The 26921-nt window shown below is 48.6% G+C and overlaps 2 protein-coding genes across 9 annotated transcripts in view; one reads left to right on the forward strand and one right to left on the reverse strand.

Moving 5' to 3' along the window:
- The first annotated feature begins 6449 nt into the window (after window positions 1-6449).
- LOC134339532 (microtubule-associated proteins 1A/1B light chain 3C-like) lies at window positions 6450-21086 on the forward strand. The gene is made up of 4 exons (XM_063036139.1): window positions 6450-6589; window positions 6811-6866; window positions 8499-8605; window positions 20765-21086. The coding sequence occupies exons 1-4, from the start codon at window positions 6553-6555 to the stop codon at window positions 20958-20960; spliced, it is 396 nt and encodes a 131-aa protein (XP_062892209.1). The 5' UTR covers window positions 6450-6552; the 3' UTR covers window positions 20961-21086.
- A 136-nt stretch (window positions 21087-21222) lies between these two features.
- bscl2 (BSCL2 lipid droplet biogenesis associated, seipin) overlaps window positions 21223-26921 on the reverse strand; it is an 89157-nt gene continuing 83458 nt past the window's right edge. For all 8 annotated transcript variants that reach the window (XM_063036131.1, XM_063036137.1, XM_063036134.1 and 5 more), the window contains one exon: window positions 21223-22172. In XM_063036131.1, coding sequence (XP_062892201.1) covers window positions 22084-22172 — 89 coding nt within the window. In that variant the 3' untranslated portion in view covers window positions 21223-22083. The remainder of the gene's footprint in view (window positions 22173-26921) is intronic.

A 26921-nucleotide genomic window follows, 5' to 3' on the forward strand; every position in this document is an offset into this window, starting at 1 on the left:
AGTGGATTTAATTTGGCTGTTTTGACACTGATCAACAGAAAAAGACTCTTTCATGTCAAAGTGAAAACAGATCTCTACAAAGTGATCAAAATTAATTATAAACTACAAAACAAATGCATAAGTATCCACCATCCTTTAATATGACACATCAAATCATCACTGGTGCAGCCAGTTGGTTTTAGAGCTCACACAATTAGTCAAACAGAGATCAACTGTGTACAGTCCGTAAGACCAGCATAAAAAGGCCATTCAGCCCATCGAGTCTGCTCCACCATTCCATCATGGCTGATCTAGGATCCCACTTAACCTGATACACCCGCTTTCTCCCCATATCCCTCGATGCCCTGGCCGATCAGGAAACCAATTTTCTCTTTAAATATACCCACGGACTTGGCCTCCAGTGTCGTCTGTGGCAGAGCATTCCACAGATTCACTACTGTATGGCTGAAAAAATTCCTCCTTACCTCTGTTCTAATGGGTCACCCCTCAATTTTAAGGTTGTGCCCTCTCGTTCTGGATACCCCCACCACAGGGAACACCCTCTCCACATCCACCCTATCTAGTCCTTTCAACATTTGGTAGGTTTCAATGAGATCCCCCCCCAACATTCCTCTAAATTCCAGCGAGTACAGGCCCAAAGCTGCCAAACGCTCCTCACATGTTAACCCCTTCATTCCCAGAATCATCCTCGTGAACCTCCTCTGGACTCTCTCCAATGACAACACATCCTTTCTGAGATACGGGGCCCAAAACTGTTGACAATACTCCAAGTGCAACCTGACTACTGTCTTATAAAGCCTCAGCATTATCTCCTTGCTTTTATATTCGATTCCCCTTGAAATAAACGTCAACATTGCATTTGCCTTCTTCACCACAGACTCAGCCTGTAAATTAACCTTCTGGGAGTCTTGCATGAGGACTCCTAAGTCCCTCTGCACCTCTGATGTTTGAACCTTCTCCCCATTTAGATAACAGTCTGCACTATCGTTCCTTTTACCAAAACGCATTATCACACATTTCCCGGCACTGTATTCCATCTGCCACCTTTTTTGCCCATTCTTCCAATCTGTCTAAGTCCAGCTGCAATCACATTGATCCCTCAGCACTACCTACCCCTCCACCTATCTTCGTGTCATCCGCAAACATTGCCACAAAGCCATCAATTCCATTATTTAAATCATGGACAAACAATGTGAAAAGCAGTGGTCCCAATACTGACCCCTGAGGAACACCACTAGTCACCAGCAGCCAACCAGAAAAGCCCCCTTTATTCCCACTCGCTGCCTCCTGCCTGTCAGCCATTCCTCTGTCCATACCATAGGATCTTATTTTGTTAAGCAGCCTCATGTGTGGCACCTCATTAAATGTTTCTGAAAATCCAACTAAGTGACACCCACTGCCTCTACTTTGCCCACCCCGATTGCTGCTTACTTGGACAGCTCTAACAGATTTGTCAGGCAAGATTTCCCTTCACTTAAACCATGCCAACTTTGTCTTAGCAACACACATCAAAGTTGCTGGTGAACGCAGCAGGCCAGGCAGCATCTCTAGGAAGAGGTGTAGTCGACGTTTCAGGCCGAGACCCTTCGTCAGGACCGTCCTGATGTGTGTTGCTTGAATTTCCAGCATCTGCAGAATTCCCCGTGTCTGACTTTGTCTTATTTTATCATGAGTCTCCAAGTACCTTGAAACCTCATCCTTAGTAATAGACCCTAACACTTCCCCAACCACTGAGGTTAGGCTAACTGGTCTACAATTTCCTTTATTTTGCCTCCCTCCATATTCTTAAAGAGTGGAGTGATATTTGCAATCTTCCAGTCCTCCGGGACCATGTCAGAGTCAAGTGATTCTTTTTTTTAATATAATTTTTATTGAGGTTTAAAGTGATTACATGGAAAGATAATGTCTACCCTCTCCCTCCCCTTAACCCTTCCCCCCAATATATACCCCTAGCTGAAAAAAAAGAAAGAACTGCCTGGATATTGGAAGGTTTCCACATGCTCCATGGGATTCAAAATAAATTTAGTATATTTATTTATTACTTTCCCCAAGGGACCAATAACTTTATCATCGGAACAACTAAATATGCCATCCTATCTTCTGTAAATAAGGGCGCCAAATATTCAAAAATGAATCATATTTATCTCTTAAATTATAAGTAATTTTTTCAAGTGGAATACAACTAGACATTTCATTGTTCCAACGATTCATACTTAAATACGAATCCAATTTCCAAGTAACTGCTGTAGCCTTCTTGGCTACTGCCAATGCAATTTTTATGAATTCTTTCTGATATTTATTCAGTTTAAGTTTTGGTTTTATCCCTTCAATATCACCTGATAGTAATAATACAGGGTTATGTGGAAGATGAGTTCCAGTAATTTGTTCCAATAAGACTCTTAAATTTATCCAAAAAGGTTGAATTTTAGAACGAGTAGAATGTAAGAAAGTATCAATTTCTTGATTACACCAAAAACATAAGTGATTCTTAAAAGGTCATGACCAATGCATCTATTATCTCTTCAGCAACTTCTCTCAGGACTCTGGGATGTAGTCCATCTGGTCCAGGTGACTTATCCACTTTAAGACCTTTTCCCTTTGTAATAGTAATGGAACTCACTCCTGCTCCCTGACACTCACGGACTCCTGGCACACTGCTGGTGTCTTCTTGAGGATGTAACTAGTAGAGTGGATAGGGGAGAACCAGTGGATGTGGTATATTTGGATTTTCAAAAGGCTTTTGACAAGGTCCCACACAGGAGATTAGTGTGCAAACTTAAAGCACACTGTACTGGGGGTAAGGTATTGATGTGGATGGAGAATTGGTTAGCAGACAGGAAGCAAAGAGTGGGAATAAACGGGACCTTTTCAGAATGGCAGGCGGTGACTAGTGGGGTACCGCAAGGCTCAGTGCTGGGACCCCAGTTGTTTACAATATATATTAATGACTTGGATGAGGGAATTAAATGCAGCATCTCCAAGTTTGCGGATGACACGAAGCTGGGTGGCAGTGTTAGCTGTGAGGAGGATGCTAAGAGGATGCAGAGTGACTTGGATAGGTTGGGTGAGTGGGCAAATTCATGGCAGATGCAATTTAATGTGGATAAATGTGAAGTTATCCACTTTGGTGGCAAAAATAGGAAAACAGATTATTATCTGAATGGTGGCCGATTAGGAAAAGGGGAGGTGCAACGAGACCTAGGTGTCATTATACACCAGTCATTGAAAGTGGGCATGCAGGTACAGCAGGCGGTGAAAAAGGCGAATGGTATGCTGGCATTTATAACGAGAGGATTCGAGTACAGAAGCAGGGAAGTACTACTGCAGTTGTACAGGGCCTTGGTGAGACCACACCTGGAGTATTGTGTGCAGTTTTGGTCCCCTAATCTGAGGAAAGACATCCTTGCCATAGAGGGAGTACAAAGAAGGTTCACCAGATTGATTCCTGGGATGGCAGGACTTTCATATGAAGAAAGACTGGATGAACTGGGCTTGTACTCGTTGGAATTTAGAAGATTGAGGGGGGATCTGATTGAAACGTATAAAATCCTAAAGGGATTGGACAGGCTAGATGCAGGAAGATTGTTCCCGATGTTGGGGAAGTCCAGAACAAGGGGCCACAGTTTGAGGATAAAAGGGAAGCCTTTTAGGACCGAGATTAGGAAAAACTTCTTCACACAGAGAGTGGTGAATCTGTGGAATTCTCTGCCACAGGAAACAGTTGAGGCCAGTTCATTGGCTATATTTAAGAGGGAGTTAGATATGGCCCTTGTGGCTACGGGGGTCAGGGGGTATGGAGGGAAGGCTGGGGCGGGGTTCTGAGTTGGATGATCAGCCATGATCATAATAAATGGCGGTGCAGGCTCGAAGGGCTGAATGGCCTACTCCTGCACCTATTTTGTATGTTTCTATGTTTCTATGTGTGGTCTGACCCAGGGATATGGAGACTGGAACTGTCACAGTGTGGCCTGACCCAGGGATACGGAGACTGGAACTGTCACAGTGTGGTCTGTCCCAGGGATATGGAGACTGGAACTGTCACAGTGTGGTCTGACCCAGGGATACGGAGACTGGAACTGTCACAGTGTGGTCTGACCCAGGGATACGGAGACTGGAACTGTCACAGTGTGGTCTGTCCCAGGGATATGGAGACTGGAACTGTCACAGTGTGGCCTGACTCTGATGGATCAGAGATTGGAACTGTGACAGTGTGGCCTGACCCAGGGATATGGAGATTGGAACTGTCACAGTGTGGCCTGACCCAGGGATATGGAGACTGGAACTGTCACAGTGTGGCCTGACCCAGGGATATGGAGACTGGAACTGTCACAGTGTGGCCTGACCCAGGGATACGGAGACTGGAACTGTCACAGTGTGGCCTGACCCAGGGATATGGAGATTGGAACTGTCACAGTGTGGTCTGTCCCAGGGATATGGAGACTGGAACTGTGACAGTGTGGCCTGACCCAGGGATACGGAGACTGGAACTGTCACAGTGTGGTCTGTCCCAGGGATATGGAGACTGGAACTGTCACAGTGTGGTCTGACCCAGGGATACGGAGACTGGAACTGTCACAGTGTGGTCTGTCCCAGGGATATGGAGACTGGAACTGTCACAGTGTGGCCTGACTCTGATGGATCAGAGATTGGAACTGTGACAGTGTGGCCTGACCCAGGGATATGGAGATTGGAACTGTCACAGTGTGGCCTGACCCAGGGATATGGAGACTGGAACTGTCACAGTGTGGCCTGACCCAGGGATATGGAGACTGGAACTGTCACAGTGTGGCCTGACCCAGGGATATGGAGACTGGAACTGTGACAGTGTGGTCTGTCCCAGGGATACGGAGACCAGAACTGTCACAGTGTGGTCTGACCCAGGGATATGGAGATTGGAACTGTCACAGTGTGGTCTGTCCTAGGGATACGGAGACCAGAACTGTCACAGTGTGGTCTGACCCAGGGATATGGAGACCAGAACTGTCACAGTGTGGTCTGACCCAGGGATATGGAGACTGGAACTGTCACAGTGTGGTCTGTCCCAGGGATACGGAGACCAGAACTGTCACAGTGTGGTCTGACCCAGGGATATGGAGACCAGAACTGTCACAGTGTGGCCTGACCCAGGGATACGGAGACCAGAACTGTCACAGTGTGGTCTGACCCAGGGATATGGAGACCAGAACTGTCACAGTGTGGTCTGCCCCAGGGATATGGAGACCAGAACTGTCACAGTGTGGCCTGACCCAGGGATACGGAGACCAGAACTGTCACAGTGTGGTCTGACCCAGGGATATGGAGACCAGAACTGTCACAGTGTGGCCTGACCCAGGGATATGGAGACTGGAACTGTCACAGTGTGGTCTGACCCAGGGATATGGAGACCAGAACTGTGACAGTGTGGCCTGACCCAGGGATATGGAGACTGGAACTGTGACAGTGTGGTCTGACCCAGGGATATGGAGACTGGAACTGTGACAGTGTGGTCTGACCCAGGGATATGGAGACTGGATCTGTCACAGTGTGGTCTGACCCAGGGATATGGAGACTGGATCTGTCACAGTGTGGTCTGACCTAGGGATATGGAGACTGGAACTGTGACAGTGTGGTCTGACCCAGGGATATGGAGACTGGAACTGTCACAGTGTGGTCTAACCCAGGGATATGGAGACTGGATCTGTCACAGTGTGGTCTGTCCCAGGGATATGGAGACTGGATCTGTCACAGTGTGGTCTGTCCCAGGGATATGGAGACCGGAACTGTGACAGTGTGGTGTGACCCAGGGATATGGAGACTGGAACTGTGACAGTGTGGTGTGACCCAGGGATATGGAGACTGGAACTGTGACAGTGTGGTCTGACCCAGGGATATGGAGACTGGAACTGTCACAGTGTGGCCTGACCCCCGTGGATCAGAGGTCAGAACTGTGAACAGTTTCATCAGACCCTGGAACCGTGTGCGGTGCTCCTAGTCTGGTCCAACCCAGGCAGATGAAGGCTCGAACCATGCAGCTAATTCCGGACTGATCTAGGGACGGGAGGGCAGCGTGGGCCTAGAAACTCCCGCCCTAGTGGGCAGTGGAGGTGTTATACCCATTTTGGGGGGGAGGTATTTTCAGGGGTACAGACCCAGAGATGGAAGATACGGTTCGCTATATGCCTTAGGATGGGCGGAATGGCCTTTCTCCCTACGAAGTTTATAGAGCAGAAGGACCAGGGTTGCTCGCCTCTTATATAAATGTTGCAGTTTTAATATGGGGGAAGGCCTTAACTTAATGGGCTTCCTGCGTGACCTCTTCCCATATCTCCCTCTGTTCCCCCCGGTACCCTTCAGACCCCGGACTCTCCGCCCCAACCCCCTGTCTCCCATAGCAGGCCCGGCTCCCAGTGGGTTAAATGCTCGCGAAAGAGTTAACGGCGCTCAATTGGTGACCCGGGAGAGTCCACGGGAGGGGAGAGGGGGCGAACCCACACCGAGCTTTCTGATTGAACGGGTGGTGCGGGCGCGCTGCTCTCTGGGCTGGGACGGGACGAGACTCCCCGGAGAAGATCCATGGATCATAGGCCGTTTAAAGAGAGGCGCGGCGTGGGTGAGCTATTTGTCAAACTCAAACGCCGGGCGAAGAGTTCTTGGCCCGTTGTAGTCGTAGACACACACCTGGATATTAAACTGTCCGGACCCATCACCTTCCGTACTCCTCCCGTGTAATGCTATACCAGTAAAACCCAACGCGGAAGCTTATTCTTATTTTTTTTTAATTCATTCCTTGCTAAGTTTAATGTTTATATTCTTTCTCCCGCGACCTTTAAGATGTGAGGAAGGCCGAAGCGGACAGCATCCGCAGCAAGTTCCCGAACAAGCTGCCGGTGAGAACTCCCTCCCGTGTGCGGGGAGGGGCGAGGGTCGAGTTGGGGGGAATTGTCTGTACGCGTATTTTTCTTTTTCAGAAACATGGAAAACCTACAGCACAATACAGGTCCTTCGGCCCACAAAGTTGTGCCGAACATGTCCCTACCTTAGAAATTACTATAGCCCTCTTATTTTTCTAAGCTCCATGTACCTATCCAAAAGTCTCTTAAAAGACCCTATCGTATCCACCTCCACCACCGTTGCCGGCAGCCCATTCCACTCACTCAACACTCTCTGTGTAAAAAACTTACCTCTGCCATCTCCTCTGTACCTACTCCCCAGCACCTTAAACCTGTGCCCTCTTGTGCCAACCATTTCAGCCCTGGGAAGAAGCTTCTGACTATCCACACCTCCAACGGGATCCCACCACTAAGCACATCTTTCCCTCCCCCCCTCTCTCTGCATTCCGCAGGGATCGCTCCCTACACAACTCCCTTGTCCATTCGTCCCCCCCATCCCTCCCCACTGATCACCCTCCTGGCACTTATCTGTGTAAGCGGAACAAGTGCTACACATGCCCTTACACTTCCTCCCTTACCACCATTCAGGGCCCCAAACAGTCCTTCCAGGTGAGGAATCACCTCACCTGTGAGTTGACTGGGGTGATATACTGCGTCCGGTGCTCCCGATGTGGCCTTTTTTATATTGGTGAGACCCGACGCAGACTGGGAGACCGCTTTGCTGAACATCTACGCTCTGTCCGCCAGAGAAAGCAGGATCTCCCAGTGGCCACACATTTTAATTCCACATCCCATTCCCATCCTGACATGTCTATCCACGGCCTCCTCTACTGTAAAGATGAAGCCACACTCAGGTTGGAGGAACAACACCTTTTATTCCGTCTGGGTAGCCTCCAACCTGATGGCATGAACATCGACTTCTCTAACTTCCGCTAAGGCCCCACCTCCCCCTCGTACCCCATCTGTTACTCATTTTTATGCACACATTCTTTCTCTCACTCTCCTTTTTCTCCCTCTGTCCCTCTGAATATACCTCTTGCCCATCCTCTGGGTCACCCCCCCCCTTGTCTTTCTCCCCAGACCTCCTGTCCCATGATCCTCTCGTATCCCCTTTTGCCTATCACCTGTCCAGCTTTCAGCTCTATCCCTCCCCCTCCTGTCTTCTCCTATCATTTTGCATCTCCCCTCCAGCTTTCAAATCCCTTACTCACTCTTCCTTCAGTTAGTCCTGACGAAGGGTCTCGGCCTGAAACGTCGACTGCGCCTCTTCCTACAGATGCTGCCTGGCCTGCTGCATTCACCAGCAACTTTGATGTATGTTGGTTGACTATCCACACGATCAATGCCTCTCATCATCTTATACACCTCTATCAGGTCACCTCTCATCCTCCGAGGACAAAAGGCCGAGTTCACTCAACCTATTCTCATAAGGCATGCTCCCCAATCCAGGCAACATTTTGGGGGTGGATTTGAGTTTTTTTTTTCCCTGAAACATCCCGGGACATAGCTTCCAATCCCAGAGAAGGGTAGGAACGCTCTTGGACCAGCCCGGCGCGGGTAGGTGCGTTCTCCCAACGGAGAAACCGTGTGAATTTACACTGCCATTTTGTCTCATATCCTCCCATGTAGGTGATAGTGGAACGCTACGCCAAGGAGCGCTCACTGCCCCAGCTGGACAGGTCCAAGTACCTGGTGCCTCTAGAACTCAGCATGTGCCAGTTCACCATTATCATCAGGTGAGCTTCCACCCCACCGCCCCTTGATTCTCCCGCCTTCAGAGGCGGCAAGTTCAAAGTAAATGTGATTATCGAAGAGTGTGTATGTCAGCTGAGGTTCCCTTTCCTGCGGGCATCCTCAGCAAACCTATAGAATAGTAACTGTAAACAGGATCAGTGAAAGATCAACCAGAGTGCAGGAGACAACAAAATGTGCAAATACAAATATAAATGTTGTTCGTCCATCGTCGGCGTCGATGAGGACCTCGACTCCATTATGATGGTGTGGAGACCAGCGTGTGATTTGGATTTAAGTGAGGGAGAGTTGCCACACTCTCTCTTCCCAATTCCCATCTGGGTCCAGTGGCAAGACAGAGTCGAGACGGCTGGAAATGGGACAAGGCGCAGTGGATGACCAGGACGTCTTCTGTGTCTTGTCCTGCTCTACACGTTCCACGACGCTTGCAGAGACCGCCTTCTTGACCGTTGGACCTTCCATTGGTCTCGTCCGCTCAATCTGCCGGAGTCTGTCTTCACATGCTGGGATAGACAACTCCCTATCTCACCGAGGGTTTGAGACCCATCAGCTACCCTCTCCTGGTTTAGCCGGCTTGTCGAAGCCGTTGCCCGGGGTGTGGCCGCTGTCGCATGCAAACAGCTACAGGGAGCCACAGGTGAGAGCTGAGTGCTAGGTGGGGACCAAAGGTGGACAAACCGCCCTGAAAAGGACGTGACATGTCCCCCCACCAGAGGTGCTACCCCTCCCTGACACTCCATATACCCCACAAATATAAATAGATGGCAATAAATAACGAGAACATGAGATAAAGAGTCCTTAAAGTGAGATTATCGGTTATGGGAACATCTCAGTGGACGGGCAAGTGAGTGTAATTATCCCCTTCTGTTCAGGAGCCTGATGGTTGAGGGGTAGTAACTGTTCCTGAACCTGGTGGTGCGAGTCCTGAGGTTCTTGTACCTTCTACCTGATGGCAGCAGTGAGAAGAGAGCACGGCCTGGGTGGTGGGGGTCTCTGATGAAGGATGCTGTTTTCCTGCGACACCGCTCCGTGTATACGTGCTCAATGGCTGGGCAGGCTTTACCTGTGTGCTGATGTTTTTGGAAACCAGGGAGCCAGTCCCTGATGATCTGCTTCTGCCAAGGAGTTGGGCTTGTGGTAGTCACTACAGGCCATTTGGCCCCACACATTCATTAGGCCACCAGAGTCATGTATTATTATCGATATACAGTGCCTAAAGAAAGTATTCACCCCACCCCCTGGAAGTTTTCATATTTTAGTGTTTTACAACATTGAATCACTGGTGAATTTAATTTGGCTTTTTTTTTTGACACTGATCAACAGAAAAAGACGCTTCTGTGTCTAAGTAAAAACAGATCTCTACAAAGTGATCTAAATTAATTACAAATATAAAACACAAGTATTCACCCCCCCCCCCACCGCCTTAATATAACCCACCAAATCATCACTGGTGCAGCCAATTGGTTTAAGAAATCACATAATTAGTTAAATGGAGATCTCTTTTTGGAGACCTGTGTGCAGTCAAGGTGTTTCGATTGATTGTAGCAAAAGACACACCCGTATCTGGAAGGATTCAACTGCTGGAGAGTCAGTATCCTGGCAAAAACTACACCATGAAGACAAAAGAACTCTCCAAGCAACTCTGCGAAAAGGTTATTGAAAGGCACAAGTCAGGAGATGGATACAAGAAAATCACTAAATATCTCTTGGAGTACAGTTAAGTCAATTATCAAGAAATGGAAAGAATATGGCGCAGTTGTAAATCTGCCCGGAGCAGACCGTCCTCAAAAGCTGAGTGACCAAGATGTTTGAAGCAACCCCACAAAATGCTGGCGGGACTCAGTTGGTCAGGCAGCATCTATGGAGAGGAATAAACAGTTGATGTTTTGGGCCAAGACCCTTCATCAGGACTGAGAAGGAAGGGGGCAGAAGCCAGAATAAAAAGGTGGGGGAGGAAGGGAAGGAGGCTAGCTGGAAGGTGTTCGGAAAGCCAGGTGGGTGGGACAGGTAAACGGTTGGAGATGAAGCAGTGTAGGCCGTATCGCGGGTAATGATGAGTTTGAGTACAGAGAGGAAATTAAGAACCTGGTGGCATGGTGCGAAGACAATAACCTATCCCTCAACGTCAGCAAGACGAAGGAATTGGTTGTTGACTTCAGAAGGAGTAGCAGACCGTATGACCCCATTTACATCGGTGGTGCGCAAGTGGAACAGGTCAAAAGCTTTAAGTTCCTCGGGGTCAATATCACAAATGACCTGACTTGGTCCGGCCAAGCAGAGTCCACTGCCAAGAAGGCCCACCAGCACCTTTACTTCCTGAGAAAACTAAAGAAATTTGGCCTGTCCCCTAAAACCCTCACTAATTTTTATAGATGCACTGTAGAAAGCATTCTTTTAGGGTGCATCACAACCCGGTATGGAAGTTGCCCTGTCCAAGACCAGAAGAAGCTGCAGAAGATCGTGAACACAGCCCAGCACATCACACAAACCAATCTTCCGTCCTTGGACTCACTTTACACCACACGCTGTCGGGGCAGTGCTGCCAGGATAATCAAGGACCCGACCCACCCAGCCAACACACTCTTCGTCCCTCTTCCCTCCAGGAGAAGGCTCAGGAGCTTGAAGACTCGTACGGCCAGATTTGGGAACAGCTTCTTTCCGACTGTGATAAGACTGCTGAACGGATCCTGACCCGGATCTGGGCCGTACCCTCCAAATATCCGGGCCCGTCTCTCGGTTTTTTTGCACTACCTTACTTTCCATTTTTCTATTTTCTATTTATGATTTATAATTTAAATTTTTACTATATTTACTATTGAGTTGTACTCCAGGGAGCGGGAAATGCAGAATCAAATATTGCTGTGATGATTGTATGCTCTGGTATCAATTGTTTGGCGATAATAAAGTATTAAAGTAAAGTAAAATCAATTGGACTTGCTGTGTTGTCTAGTGGACGTTTCACCACTCGTCTGAGAGGCTTCTTCAGTTCTGATCCATGGCGGGTCATTTTCCGGCTTATAAACTCTGAGAGTTGTTTAAAGGTAGAGCAATCACATGGTGTCGTTAAGAGTCTAGAGAGGGCCATTGGTATTTGTATGAATGGAGCTGTGAACTGTTGTGGAGACGCCAGGGTAGAGATGTTGGGATTGCATTATAGGCTGGTAGGTGGTGTCGGACCCCACTCCCTCTGTTCAGGGATGGGTTTTCCAGTTCGACAAAGATGGCTTCTGTAACCCCTCTTTCAAACCACCTGTCCTCCCTGTCCAAAATTGTGCTCATTGTTGTCATGAAAGGAGTGTCCCTTGTCCTTTAGGTGTAGATATACAGCCGGGTCTTGACCTGAGGCGTTGACCCTCCTGTGCTGGGCCTTCCGCTTGTGAAGTGGTTTTGTCTCGCCAATATACAGATCTGTGCAGTTCTGATTGAATTGGATAGCTTGTACAACGTTGCTCTGTTTATGATTGGGTGTAGGATCCCTGGGTTGGACGAGTTTCTGCCGGAGTATGAGGGGGGGAAAAAAAACACGGGGATTTGCCGTTTGCTGAAAATCCCCCTGAGCTTCTCTGAACCTCCAGCTACAGAGGGGATGATTGTTCTTCCCTCTGCTGGGCTGACATCCCTGCTGGTTTTTGTTGCTGTCTCGGCGAAGGCCCCGTCAGGGTAGCTGCAAGCTTTCAAGGCTTCCCTCAAATCCTTGCACCCCTTGTTGGTGGGCGCAGTGATAAACCCCAACTAATGGGTGATGAGATTCAAAGCCTAATGGCCCCCTTATTACCTCTACGACTCTTAATGACCCTCGTGCGATTGCTGTACCTTTCAAAAACTCAGAGTTTACAAGCCGGGAAACTGCCCACCATGGATCAGAAATGTGATGAGTGGCGAAACGTCTTCTAGACAACACAGCGAGTCCGGTTGTCTTGATTTAGTGCTGCTTGAGTTACAATGACCTGGCTGACTGAGACCCTTCACAGACGTACGGCTGGAGAAGGAGGAATCTGATAGAGGAGAGTGGACCGTAGGAGAAAGGGACCCAGGGGAAGGGTCTGGGCAGGGGAGAAGGGGTAAAGGGCCAGAGTGGGGAATAGACGAAGAAGGGAGGGGGGAGGGATTTTGTTTTAACTGGAAGGTGAAGTCTATATTCATGCAATGGGTTGGAGGCTACCCAGATGGAATGAGGTGTGCTCCAGGTCGCCTGAGAGGAGGCTATGGACACCATCCGCCTCGTGGTGTGAATATCTGTGGAGAAGACCTTCTCTTCCCTCCTCCCCTGATACCTTTCAAATGCTGTGTCACAACCCTGTGCCTTCTTGGTTTTGGATACCACAACATGGTGATGTTTCTTGGTAGAGCTACTGGGACTTGATGTTTCAATCCCCATGGTAAGTCGGCACTCTCGATGTTGGGAGTGGGCTTGGAGTGGGGACAAGGAGGGAGACCCTGCCTCTGTACCTCAAACTTTCCACATCTCCTCCAGCTATCTACCTCTGAAAATTAACCCCTCTCCCTATAAACCCACTCAAAGATTCAGCCTTCTTTCCCCTGATCTTTCCCTCCCTACCTCCATACCTTAAATGTCAGATGTATAGAAACAAGCCCTTCAGCCAATGAGAAATGCTCATCTTTTTGCCCAGTTATACTAGCCTCATTTAGTGGCCGTGGATCTCTATTCTCCTATATTGGGTCAGTATTCTTGAAGGGCCTTTTATCCCCCACCGTCTTCAGTTTTTGTATAGCCGTCGTGTTCCTTTTATAAACCCACCCTTGAAATCCAGGGCTGCACAGGCCTGCTCTCCTCCCCTTTCACCTTTATGGGGAACGTTAGCCCTGAACGCTCTCCTGAATGATGTGGTCCGGCCTGGGTTTTCCCCAGCGTCTTGCTGTGTTGAAATTGGCTCGCTTCTATCCCAGGACTGTCCCTGTCTTGTTCCAGAATTACAGAACATAAGATCACAGTACAGGCCCTTCAGTCCATCGTGTTGTGCCAACTTCTTAACCTATCAAAGATTAACCTAACCCTTCCCTCCTACAAAGTCCTCCATTTTTCTATCATCTATGTGTTAAGACTTTTTTAAATGCCCCTAATGTATCTGCCTCTACCACGACCCCTGGCAGTGTGTTCCATGCACCTACTGTTGTGTTTTTTAAAAAAAAACACCTTTGCTCCTACTTCACTCAATTTATCCCTCATAAGACATGTTCTCTAACCCATTGCATGAATATAGGCAGCATCCCGGTAAATCTCCTCTGCACCCTCTCCATGTCCTTCCTATAATGAGGCGACCAGTGTTTTATAGAGCTGCAACATTACCTCACGGATCTTGAACCCAACCCCCTGGTTTTTTTAATTGAAGGAGCAGAAATAGGCCATTCAGCCTGTCGAGTCTGCTCTGGCATTCCATCATAGAAACATAGAAAGCCTACAGCACAATACAGGCCCTTTGGCCCACAAAGCTGTGCCAAACATGTCCTTACCTCAGAACTACCAAGGCCTTACCCGTAGCCCTCTATTTTTCTAAGCTCCATGTAGCCATCCAGGAGTCTCTTAAGAGACCCTATCGTTTCCGCCTCCACCACCATCGCCGGCAGCCCATTCCACGCACTCACCACTCTCTGCATAAAAAAACTTACCCCTGACATCTCCTCTGTACTTACTTCCAAGCACCTTAAAACTATGCCCTCTTGTGCTAGCCATTTCAGCCCTGGGAAAAAGCCTCTGACTATCCACACGATCAATGCCTCTCATCATCTTGTACACCTCTATCAGGTCATCTCTCATCCTCCGTCAGTCCAAGGAGAAAAGGCCGAGTTCACAACCTATTCTCATAGGGCACGCTCCCCAATCCAGGCAACATCCTTGTAAATCTCCTCTGCACCCTTTCTATGGTTTCCACATCCTTCCTGTAGTGAGGCGACCAGAACTGAGCACAGTACTTCAAGTGGGGTCTGACCAGGGTCCTATATAGCTGCAACATTACCTCTTGGCTCTTAAACTCAATCCCACGGTTGATGAAGGACAATGCACTGTATGCCTTCTTAACCATAGAGCCAACCTGCGTAGCAGCTTTGAGTGTCCTATGGACTTGGACCCCAAGATCCCTCTGATCCTCCACACTGCCAAGGGATAGATATGATAGAAGTAGGAAAGTTGTTTCCGTTGGTAGGTGAGACTAGAACTAGGGGACATTGCCTCAAGATTCAGGGGAGAAGATTTAGGACGGAGATGAGAAACTGTTTTTCCCAGAGGGTGGTGAATCTGTGGAATTCTCTGCCCAGGGAAGCAGTTGAGGCTTCTTCACTAAATATATTTAAGATACAGTTAGATAGGTTTTTACATAGTAAGGAATTAAGGGTTATGGGGAAAAGGCAGGTAGATGGAGTTGAGTTTATGGACAGATCAGCCATGATCTTATTGAAAGGTGGAGCAGGCTCGATGGGCCGGATGGCCGACTCCTGCTCCTATATCTTATGTTCTTATGTTTTGCCATTAATGCTATATTCTGCCATCATATTTGAACCACTTCACACTTATCTGGGTTGAACTCCATCTCCCACTTCTCAGCCCAGTTTTGCATCCTATTAATGTCCCGCTGTAACCTCTGACAGCCCTCCACACTATCCACAACACCCCCAACCTTTGTGTCATCAGCAAATTTACTAACCCATCCCTCCGCTTCCTCATCCAAATCATTTATTAAAAAATCACAAAGAGTAGGGGTCCCAGAACAAATCCCTGAGGCACACCACTGGTCACCGGCCTCCATGCAGAATATGACCCATCTACAACCACTCTTTGTCTTCTGTGGGCAAGCCAGTTCTAGATCTGCACAGCAAAGTCCCCTTGGATATCATGCCTCCTTACTTTCTCAATAAGCCTTGCATGGGGTACTTTATCAAATGCCTTGCTGAAATCCATATACACTACATCTACGGCTCTACCTTCATCAATGTGTTTAGTCACATCCTCAGAAAATTCAATCGGGCTTGTAAGGCACAACCTGCCTTCGACAAAGCTATGCTGACTATTCCTAATCATATTATGCCTCTACAAATGTTCATAAATCCTGCCTCTCAAGATCTTCTCAACCACCAACTTACCAACCACTGAAGTAAGACTCACTACTCTATAATTTCCTGGGTTATCCCTACACCCTTTCTTGAATAAGGGAACAACATCCGCAACCCTCTAATCCTCCAGAACCTCTCCTGTCCTCATTGATGATGCAAAGATCATTGCCAAAGGCTCAGCAATCTCCTCCCTCACTTCCCACAGTAGCCTGGGGTACATCCCGTACAGTCCCGGTGACTTATCTAACTTGATGTTACCCAAAAGCTCCAGCACATCCTCTTCCTTAATATCTACATGCTCAAGCTCTTTAGTCCGCTGTAAGTCATCCCTGCAATCGCCAAGGTCCTTTTCCATAGTGAATACTGAAGCAAAGTATTAATTAAGTACCTCTGCTATCTCCTCTGCTTCCATACACACTTTTCCACTGTCACACTTGATTGGTCCTATTCTCTCACATCTTATCCTCTTGCTCTTCACATACTTGTAGAATGCCTTGGGGTTTTCCTTAATCCTGCTCGCCAAGGCCTTCTCATGGCCCCTTCTGGCTCTCCTAATTTCATTCTTAAGCTCCTTCCTGCTAGCCTTATAATCTTCTAGACCTCTATCATTACCTAGGTCTTTGAACCTTCCGTAAGCTCTTCTTTTCTTCTTGACTAGATTTTCAACAGCCTTTGTACACTACGGTTCCTGTACCCTACCACCCTTCCACTGTCTCATTGGAACGTACCTATGCAGAACCCCACGCAAATATCCCCTGAACATTTGCCACATTTCTTCTGTACGTTTCCCTGAGAACATCTGTTTCCAATTTATGCTTCCAAGTTCCTGCCTGATAGCCTCATAGTTCCCCTTACTCCAATTAAACACTTTCCTAACTTGTCTGTTCCTATCCCTCTCCAATGCTATGGTAAGGGAGATAGAATTGTGATCACTATCTCCCAAATGCTCTCCCACTGAGAGACCTGACACCCGACCAGTTTCATTTCCCAATACCAGATCAAGTTCAGCCTCTCCTCTTGTAGGCTTATCTACATATTGTGTCAAGAAACCTTCCTGAACGCACCTAACAAACTCCACCCCATCTAAACCTCTCACTGGAGATGCCAATCAATATTTGGGAAATTAAAATCTCCCATCACAACAACTCTGTTGTTATTATTACACCTTTCCAGAATCTGTCTCCCTATCTGCTCCTTGATGTCCCTGTTACTATTGGGTGGTCTATAAGAAATACCCAGTAGAGTTATTAACCCCTTCCTGTTCCTAACTTCCACCCACAGAGACTCTGTAGACAATCGCTCTATGACGTCCACCTTTTCTGCAGCCGTTTCACTATCTCTGATCAACAGTGCCACGCCCCACTTCTTTTGCTTCCCTCCCTGTCCTTTCTGAAACATCTAAAGCCTGGCACTTGAAGTAGCCATTCCTGCACCTGCACCATCCAAGTCTCTGTAATGGCCACAACATCATAGCTCCAAGTACTGATCCATGCTCTAAGCTCATCTGCTTTATTCATAATACTCCTTGCATTAAAATGGACACATCTCAAACCACCGGCCTGAGCACGTCCCTTCTCTATCACCTGCCTATCCTCCCCCTCACACTGTCTCCAAACTTTCTCTATTTGTGAGCCAACCTCCCCTTCCTACGTCTCTTCAGTTCGGTTCCTACACACCAGTAATTCTAGTTTAAACTCTCCCCAATATCCTCTGCAAACCTCCCTGCTGGGATATTGGTCCCCCTCAGATTCAAGTGCAACCCGTCCTTTTTGTACAGGTCACACCTGCCTCAGAAGAGGTCCCAATAATCCAGAAATCTTAATCCTTGCCCCCTGCTCCAATCCCTCAGCCACGCATTTATCCTCCACCTCACTCTATTCCTATACTCACTGTCACGTGGCACAGGCAGTAATTCTGAGATTACTACCTTTGAGGTCCTGCTTCTCAACTTCCTTCCAAACTCCCTGTAGTCTGCTTTCAGGACCTCCTCCCTTTTCCTACCTATGTCATTGGTACCAATATGTACCACGACCTCTGGTTGTTCTCCTTCCCACTTCAGGATATTGTGGATGTGATCAGAAACATCGCAGACCCTGGCACCTGGGAGGCAAACTACCATCCACGTTTCTTTCCTGCGTCCACAGAATCACCTGTTTGACCCCCTAACTATAGAGTCCCCTATCACTGCTGCCATCCTCTTCCTTTCCCTGCCCTTCTGAGCCACAGAGCCAGACTCTGCCAGAGGCACGGCCACTGTTGCTTCCCCCAGGTAGGCAGTCTCCAACAGTACTCAAACAGGAGTACTTATTGTTAAGGGGGGCAGCTACTGGGGAACTCTCTAGCATCTGCCTCTTGCCCTTCCCTCTCCTGACTGTTACTAACTTATCTGTCTCCCCAGGCCCCAGTGTGACTACTTGCCTATAGCTCCTTTCTGTCACCTCCTCACTCTCTCTGACCAGACGACGGTCATCGAGCTGCATCTCCGGTTCCCTAACGAGGAGCTGCAGCTCGACGCACCTGGCGCAGATGTGGCCGTCCAGGAACCTGGGATTCTGCAGGACCTCCCACATGACACCGAGCACAGAAAACCGGCCTCACACACATATTTTCTGTCTGTATTCTACACAGATAACCTACCTGGCCTCGACCCATTATTGCCTAAGCCCCATTGAGCCAAAGCCTTCCTGCTCTGACACCTGCTCTGTAAAGCAGTCTTCTTTTTAAACTCTTCCCGCTGCTCTCACTGGCCGACCTCCACGCACTGATCCCAGATCTCACTCAACCCCATACACCTGCCTTCACGCCATATCCTTTGTTGCCCTGACCGATCAGAAGCTATCAATTTCCACCTTAAATACACCCACAGACTTGGCCTCCACTGCAGTCTGTGGCAGAGAATTCCACAGATTCACTGGTCTCTGGATTAAAAAAAAATCCTCCTTACTCCTGTTCTTAAAAAGTTAGCCCTCAATTTTGAGGCTGTGCCCTCTAGTTTTGGAACCCCCATCATAGGAAACATCCTCTCCCCATCCACCCTATCCAGTCCTTTCAGCATTCAATAGATTTAAATGAGATCCCCCTCCGCATTCTTCTGAATTCCAGTGAGTACAGGCCCAAAGCTTCCATACATTCCTCATATGTTAACCTCTTCATTCCTAGAATCATCCTCGTGAACCTCCTCTGGACTTTTTCTAATGGCAACACATTCTTTGAGATAAGGGGTCCAAAACTGTTGACAATACTCCAAGTGTGGCCTGACTAGTGTCTTATAAAGCCTCAGCATTATCTCCTTGTTTTTATATTCTATTCCCCTTGAAATATATGTCAACATTGCATTTGCCTTCTTTACCACAGATTCAGCCTGTAAATTAACCTTCTGGGAGTCTTGCATGAGGACTCCTAAGTCCCTCTGCACCTCTGATGTTTGAACCTTCTCCCCATTTAGATAATAGTCCACACTATTGTTCCTTTTACCAAAATGCATTATGATGCATTTCCTGATGCTGTATTCCATCCAAGTGTGAGGCGGTTCATTTTGGTAGATCAAATATGATGGCAGAATATAGTATTAATGGTAAGACTCTTGGCAGTCTGGAGGATCAGAAGGATCTTCAGATCTGAGTCCATAGGACACTCAAAGCTGCTGCGCAGGTTGACTCTGTAGTTAAGAAAGCGTACGGTGCATTGGCCTTCATCAATCATGGGATTGAGTTTAAGAGCCGAGAGGTAATGTTGCAGTTATATAGGGCCCTGGTCAGACCCCACTTGGAGTACTGTGCTCAGTTCTGGTTGCCTCACTACAGGAAGGATGTGGAAACCATAGAAAGGGTGCAGAGGAGATTTACAGGGATGTTGCCTGGATTGGGGAGCATGCCTTATGAGAATAGGTTGAGTGAACTCAGCCTTTTCTCCTTGGAGCAACGGAGGATGAGAGGTGACCTGATAGAGGCGTATAAGATGATGAGAGGCATTGATCGTGTGGATAGCCAGAGGCTTTTTCCCAGTGCTGAAATGGCTAGGACGAGAGGGCACAGTTTTAAGGTGCTTGGAAGTAGGTAAAGAGGAGATGTCAGGGGTAAGTTTTTTACACAGAGAATGGTGAGTGCGTGGTAGTAGAAGTGGATGCGATAGGGTCTTTTAAGAGACTCCTGGACAGGTACATGGAACTCAGAGAAATAGAGGGCTGTGGGCAGGTAATTTCTAAGGTAAGGACATGTTCAGCAGCACAGCTTTGTGGGCCGAAGGGCCTGTATTGTGCTGTAGGTTTTCTACGTTTCTATCTCCCACTTATTTTGCCCGTTATCTAATGAAAGCCAACACTCCATAAGCCACATGCAAAAAGCGAGAGGAATCTTTCATCAAGACTGGAAAGGGAGGGGACAGAAGCCAGAATAAGGTGGAGGGAGGGGAGCTGGCAGGTGATGGATGAGAGGGAATGTGGGTGGGGAGGAACGGATGACGTAAGAGGTGAGAGATAAAGGGTTTTGGCCTAGAACAGAGACTCCATTTATATTGACCTGCTGAGTTCCTCTAGTACTGTGTGTGTGTGTGTGTGTGTGTGTGTGTGAGTGTGTGTGTGTGTTGCTCTGGGTTTCCAGCTTCTCTTGATTATGATGAGCCGCCTTAACTTGCCTGTCAAGTTTGAAGACGCGGATCCTAAGGTCCCTTTGATTTCTGTAAACAATAACACTGTTCCCACCTGGTTACAAACTAGAACGGGCAGGTTAAGACTGCGGATTAGTTTTTATTTATAAATTACAATACAAAGCCTGGACACCGTTAGTGCAAATGATGGATATGGTTCCCGACGGGTTAGACTGCATCTCATTGGTGGACGAGTGTTGGGACTCTTGGTTGAACCATTTGCAAACCCTCGTAATGAAATCTATCATTAAAGTCTGAAATTCTTCAAGTTGCCTGTCTTTTTTTTGTCAAAACTGTTAGTGAGGCATGCGAGATGGGAATCTGGCACCTTCTAAGATGAGTTAGTACATTTGCCATTTAATTATGAGACCTTGGTCAAACTCCACCCCCCACCCTGCCCACTCATGAATTGTGTTGGTCCCACCCCCGCTCAGGAATCGAATGGCGCTCTCCTCCAAGCAAGCCTTCTACCTGATGGTGCACAACCAGAGCGTGGCCAGCACGTCCCTGACCATGGCGGAGATCTACGAGGAGTTCAAGGAGGAGGATGGCTTCCTCTACGTGACCTACGCCTCGCAGGAGATGTTCGGCAGTCTGGGCCTGACGGGGAGGACGAGTCCCTCGGGCTGAGGGGTGTTAACCCGGCCGCTGCCTCTCTGTGGCAAGGTTTTTATTGTATTCTCTTCCCTTGGAGATGCTCGCTCTTGCTGTCCACTGATATCTTCCCCGGAGGTATTAAACGTGCACTTAAATCTCTTTTGATGGTGATGCTCTCTGTATCGCTTGTGAATGGATGGTGAAACTCATTAATGTGTATTTAACCCCCACCCCTGCTCCAAAGCAAGAGCCCTGTTTTCCCTGTGGTTGAACCCATGGAGTTTGTGCTTGCCGGTAGTTCAGGGATGTCCTGTACGCTTGGACAAGGGTGGTCCGGTCCACAAAGAGATTGAGGTCTCTGGGGGTGGGGGAAGAGTGCAGCCCGCACGTGACGTGGCAGTGGTTGCCTGTAAGGGTGCTTTCTGTGGGAAGGCAGAGAAGGAAACCCTGGTGTGTTCCGACTGGGTTTTTAATCAGCCCCCTCGCGTGCGAGCTCTCGGTGGAAGCTGGGGGTTTCAGCGCTGTCGGCCAGAAGCCTGATTGTGTTGGTCCTGCAGAAGGAGTGGCACTCCCTCCTCGCCGGGGGTTCCGCAGGGAGTGGAGCTCCCTCTACAGTACCATCTCACACTGCCAGGGCGTTTCGCCATTCTTTACCTGTGCCGGGCTGGAGTTGATTGATGCGGCAGGGTGGGAAGGCGGGATAGGAGCCTGGACCACCACCTCACAGTGGAAGAGATCTCTCCCACTGAGATTGCTCACTGTCCCTGTGTTGGGACCTCTTTTAACCAGGGTGGGGCGGGGGGGGGCGGTGAGGGTGGCTTAAGGCCACATAATGCATGGAGGCTGTTTTAATGGGACTGGGGAGGGAGAGAGAGAATTTGTTCCCGGACTAATGTGGGTAAACAGGACAGGTCAGGGTGGTGGGTCACTGACTGACACTGCCAGGAGGAGGGTGGGGACAATATTATCTCCCCCCCACCCCGTCAGCGAAGAATGAACAGCAGAGCCTGATTGTTTTGTCACCGACACCCCAGCCTCCAAGTCCCACGACAGGCTGTTCTGCCAGTCACATTAGTCCCGATCGTGGCCCCCGCCCGCTCTCAAGTCCATGCGTTTCATGCTTCTGTTGGCCTGGAGTCCCACCCGGCTCCTGGCGCTACTGGAGGAACTGCTGGGCGGCCTCGGTCATGGCTGACGGCTGCCTGCTCGAGGGAGTGCTCGATTCTTCCACCGAGTGATCAAACACTGAAACGCGGAAACAAAAGCAGGTGGATTAGTTCACTGGGAATTTACCCCCACCTTCATGGCTGTCCCCACACGTCAGGCTCCTATCTGTCAGGCAGGGTAGCAATTAAAGTAATCCAGAAACACACACTGGTCTTGGTAACAGTGACTGTGAAATGACCACAAACCAGGACAGAACCCTGTATGGGAGACCGCTCTCCTCCCCACCCATCCAGTCTGATCCCACACCCAAAGGGAAGCTGCCTCGATCCCCTCTGACTTCGGGGAGTAAGCACAAAACAGCAGCTACTGGCGGGTCGGGCAGCATCGGTGGGGGGAATTGGACAGTCGATACTTTGTGCCAACCCTTCATCCAGAGCGGACGGAGGGGCGACGCGGCAGCGGAGGCCCAGGCGAGAATGGCACTTGCATCCCTCCTTGGCACTGCTCGCTCCGGGGCGCGCGGCCGCACGCTGCGTCGCCGTGCAGCTGGAACTTTCTTCCGTATGATCTTTCATTGAAGTGCAGTTTTCAGGCCACGTAAAAATAATTCCCTGCTCAGAGGCCTGGTTGGTCCGCCCCGCTGTTTTTTTCAAAAAAACACGGAACGGGAGGGAACATTGTTCCCTGGTCATCTCCCTTCACCGGTTCAGATGAAGGGAGTCGAGCCAACGACGTTGACTACCCATTTTCCTTCACAGATGCTGCCTGACAGGCTGAGTTCCTCCTGCAGTGTGCCTATCGATCCAGATTCTGGAATCTGCAGCCCTGTGCCTCTTCGGGGGCTGGTGCAGGTAATGGGTGATTGATATCAGAGGCCAGACTGAGGTTGGAGGAGCAATACCTCCTACCCCATCTGGGTAGCCTCCAGCCTGATGGCATGAACCTCCATTCCCTCCAACTTCTGGCAATTTCTCTCCCCTCCATTGCCTGTTCCGGTTTTGCTCTCACCTCCCCTCTCCTGCCCATCAGCTCCCTCTGGTTCCCCTCCTCCTTCGTTTTCTCCGGTGATCCACTCTCTTCTCCTGTCAGATTCCCCCTGAGCGTCGCACAACATGGAATCAGGCCCTTTGGCCCAACTGGTCCATGCTGACCCAGATGCCAGTCGCCTTTACCCACCATTGGCCTGTATCCCTCTGAAGCTTTCCCATGTCCAAGTACATTTTTTAAATGTTATCAATGTGAGCTGAATGTTTAAGTCTCTCCCAGCAAGCCTCACGCCGTGCCTCCTTGCAGAATTCCTTTCGGACTCAGGACGGCAAGGAGGCCTGGCCCCTGCGCACGTACCACGCAGGCCCACTGCTGTGTGGATACGCCCTGGTGCTCGTGAACCCGGCTATGGGTAAGTAGCCCACTGACTTGCGGGAGAGACGAAGGCTGCGGGAGTAAATCCAGACAACAAATCCGGAGTGGAGCCCCTAAGGTGGCCGGACATCACTGAACATCCTTCCGGCAGCTCCTGCAGCCGAGCTGGTGACAGACGTATCGCTTCATAAGCTTTTCTTTGGACTCCACCGGTGAGGCCGAGAGGGGGACCTTGACGACTGGGCATCTCAGGATCTCCACACCTTCCACCCAGGCTTGTGTCCTGGAAAGGTCACTCCTTCGAGACTGATGGATGCTATCATCTTCATTGTACCTGCCTCAATAACTGCATCTGCTGGCTGGTTCCATATATGGACCAGCCTCTGGATGGAAAAAGTTGCCCCTCAGGTTCCTATTAAAACCCCCCCTCACCTTAAACCTGTGCCCTAACTTAATTGCAGTCTTTTCCCCATCTATGCCCCTCATGATTTAATACATCCTACATAATGTCACTCCTCATCCTCTCACGCTCCAATGAAAAAGGTCCCAACCTGCTCAACTCCCTTGAGTTCAGATAACATCAATCTCCTCTACACTCTTTTCAGCTTAATGGTATGCAGCGCCTTGTAAATTATTCAGCCCCCAACCCTTTGCTGACGTAAATGAGTATTACAACTAGGGAATTTGATCAATTTAACCGAGAATTTTTATTTGTGGATCATATGCGCCTTTTTGTTTTCTCCCCACAGTAGAGCCCAACAAACAGGGAAAACTGAAAACCTGACAATTCAAGAACTGGAATGTCAGCAGTTTAAAAGTATTCGACCCCTTGCTCAGCTAGTAGTATTTTTGGGTAAGTCTCTTAGCTTTGCACAATGTGACGGGGCAAGATTTGCCCATTCCTCCTTGCAAAATTGCTCAAACTGTGCCAGGTTTGTTGGGGAGTGGCAATAGACAGCAAACTCGAGGTCTTGCCAGAGATGTTCGATTGGGTTACGGTCAGGCCTTAAGGACATCAATTTTCTTCATTTGCAGCCAATCCATGGTAGCTCTGACAGTGTGCTGTGGGTCATCCTACAGAAAGACTTATTTCCTCTCCAGTTGAAGCTTTCTGGCAGACTCTAACAGGTTTTTAGTCCAGGATCTCTCTGTATTTGGTAGTATTCATCTTCCCATCAGCCCCGAACAGATTTCCAGTCTCTGCTGCTGAAAAGCACCCCCATAGCATGGGGCTACCACATACTTTACAGCGGGGATGTTGTTAACTGGTTGATGTGCAGTATTAAATTTACACCACACGTACTGTTTAGCGTTGAGGCCAAGTTCCACTTCTGTCGCAACTGACCACAAGACCACCTTCCATGTCTTTACAGCATCTTCTAAGTAACGCTTTGTAAAGTCTTGGACGGGAAGGATACACTCTTGGTTTTAGCCAGGGCTTCTTCCTTGCCACTCTTCCACTCTTTTTGTGCAAGGCCTTAGAGATTGTGGAGCTTTCATCTCCAGTTGCAGCCACTGACTCTGTAGGTCACTTAGAGTGATTGTTGGTGTCACAGTAGCCTCTCTTACAAGTCCCATTCTTCACCGGTGACTAAGTTTAGAGGGGCAGCCTGACCTAGGCAGTGTGGCTGTGGTTTCCTATTTTTTTCATGATGGATTGCACTGAGCTCCAATGTATGCTCAGTGTCTTTGAGATAGTCCTGTACCCTTGCCCGGATTTGTGCTTCCTTATTATCATTTCCCTGATTTGTCGTGAATGTTCTTTTGTCTTCAGTTTGGTCTTGTCTGTTGAAAATCTACCATATTGTTGGGCAAACAACAGGAATTCTGCAGATGCTGGAAATTCAAGCAACACACATCAAAGTTGCTGGTGAACGCAGCAGGCCAGGCAGCATCTGTAGGAAGAGGTGCAGTCGACGTTTCAGGCCGAGACCCTTCGTCAGGACTAACTCATTGTTGGGCCTTGGAGAGAGGGGGGTATTTATTCCTATGAACTCATTGAAAACAGGTGATCCTCCAATTTTCTACATTAACAAACTGGGTGAGTTGGTAAGGTAATTGCACCCGAGGAAAGTTAACATAGTTAACACAAAGGGGATGAATACTTTTTCAGCCTCACAATTTTGGCTTTTAATTTTTAGTAAATTGTTGACAGGTTTTGGAATTTTTCTTCTGATTTGACGTGATGTACAATGTTTTCTAGATTAGCTCAAAAAAATCTGACTTCAATATCTTTTAAATTTGGAAAACGAGACAGTAAAATGTGAAAATAGCTGTGGGGGCTGGATACTTTTTCAAAGCACTGTAGTTCCGAGAGCAAGGTGACCAAAACTGTACACGGCCCTCACCAACATCTAGTACAACTGCAGTGTAACATCCCAATGCCCGTTCTCACCGGCCTGACCGATTAAGTCTAGGGTTACAAATGCCTTCCTCACTGCCCTGTCAGTGACCCCTGTCTGAGGGGATCCGTGTACTTGTTCTCCTTCATCCCCCCCCACATTCTACAACCGTCCCCAGGGTCCGACCGCTCTCTGTCAATTCCTGAGAGTGGATCAGTATCTGCCTCTCTCAGGGTGAACTCCTTTCTGCAGTCCTCCCTCTCCCTCTCCCTCGCCAAGATGGTGACTTTGAATCCCGCTCCAGTGGCTCCCGCGTCGAATCACTCCAGTGGAGTCTTCAGTCCTTTACCTCTCCCGAGCAGCTTCTTGCTTCATCACCCTTCCCTATCACCTGGTCTCGCCCGTCATCCGCCGACTGGTACTCCTTCCCCTTTGCCCAACCTTCTTATTCTGGCATCTGTCCCCTTCCTTTCCAGTTGTGAAGAAGGGTCTCGGTCTGAAATGTCGACTCTTTATTCCGCTCCATAGCTGCTGCCCGGCCTGCCGAGTTCTGCAGCATTTTGTGTGCAGTGAAATCTATCTAAAGATCCCAGAACAGAGTCATAGAGAAGTACAGCGCACAAACAGCCCCTCAGCCCATCTAGTCCGTGCCAAACCATTGAAACTGCCTACTCCCTCCCAACAACCTGCACCGGGACCACAGCCCTCCATACCCCAACCATCCACGTACCTATCCAAACTTCCCTTAAACGTTGAAATCAAGCTCGCACGTGCCACTTGTGCTGCAGCTCGTTCCACACTCTCACCTCCCTCTGAGAGAAGAATTTTCCCCTTGTGTTTTCCTTAAACTTTTCACCTTTCAGCCATGGCCGCTAGTTGTAGTCCTACCCAACCTCAGTGGAAAAGGCTTGCTTGCATTTACCCTACTATACTCCTCATAATTTTGTATACCTCCACCAAATCTCTTCTAAATCTTCTACGTTTCAAGGGATAAAGACCTAACTTATTCAATCTTTACTTGTAACTCGGGTCCTCCAGACCCGTTAACGTAATGTCCTTGTAACTTTTTTCTGTACTCTTTTCAACCTTATTTACATCTTTCCTGTAGGTAGGTGACCAAAAC

This window comes from Mobula hypostoma, chromosome 30 (genome assembly GCF_963921235.1).
Source record: "Mobula hypostoma chromosome 30, sMobHyp1.1, whole genome shotgun sequence".
Lineage (NCBI taxonomy): Eukaryota > Metazoa > Chordata > Chondrichthyes > Myliobatiformes > Myliobatidae > Mobula > Mobula hypostoma.

Bases quoted from the DNA above. Each gene is read 5' to 3' on its own strand.
- LOC134339532 (XM_063036139.1), top strand. From the start codon at position 6,553: ATGGATCATAGGCCGTTTAAAGAGAGGCGCGGCGTGG. The intron at 6,867-8,498 runs GTGAGAACTCCC...CCTCCCATGTAG, and splicing joins AGTTCCCGAACAAGCTGCCG to GTGATAGTGGAACGCTACGC. The intron at 8,606-20,764 runs GTGAGCTTCCAC...ACCCCCGCTCAG, and splicing joins CAGTTCACCATTATCATCAG to GAATCGAATGGCGCTCTCCT.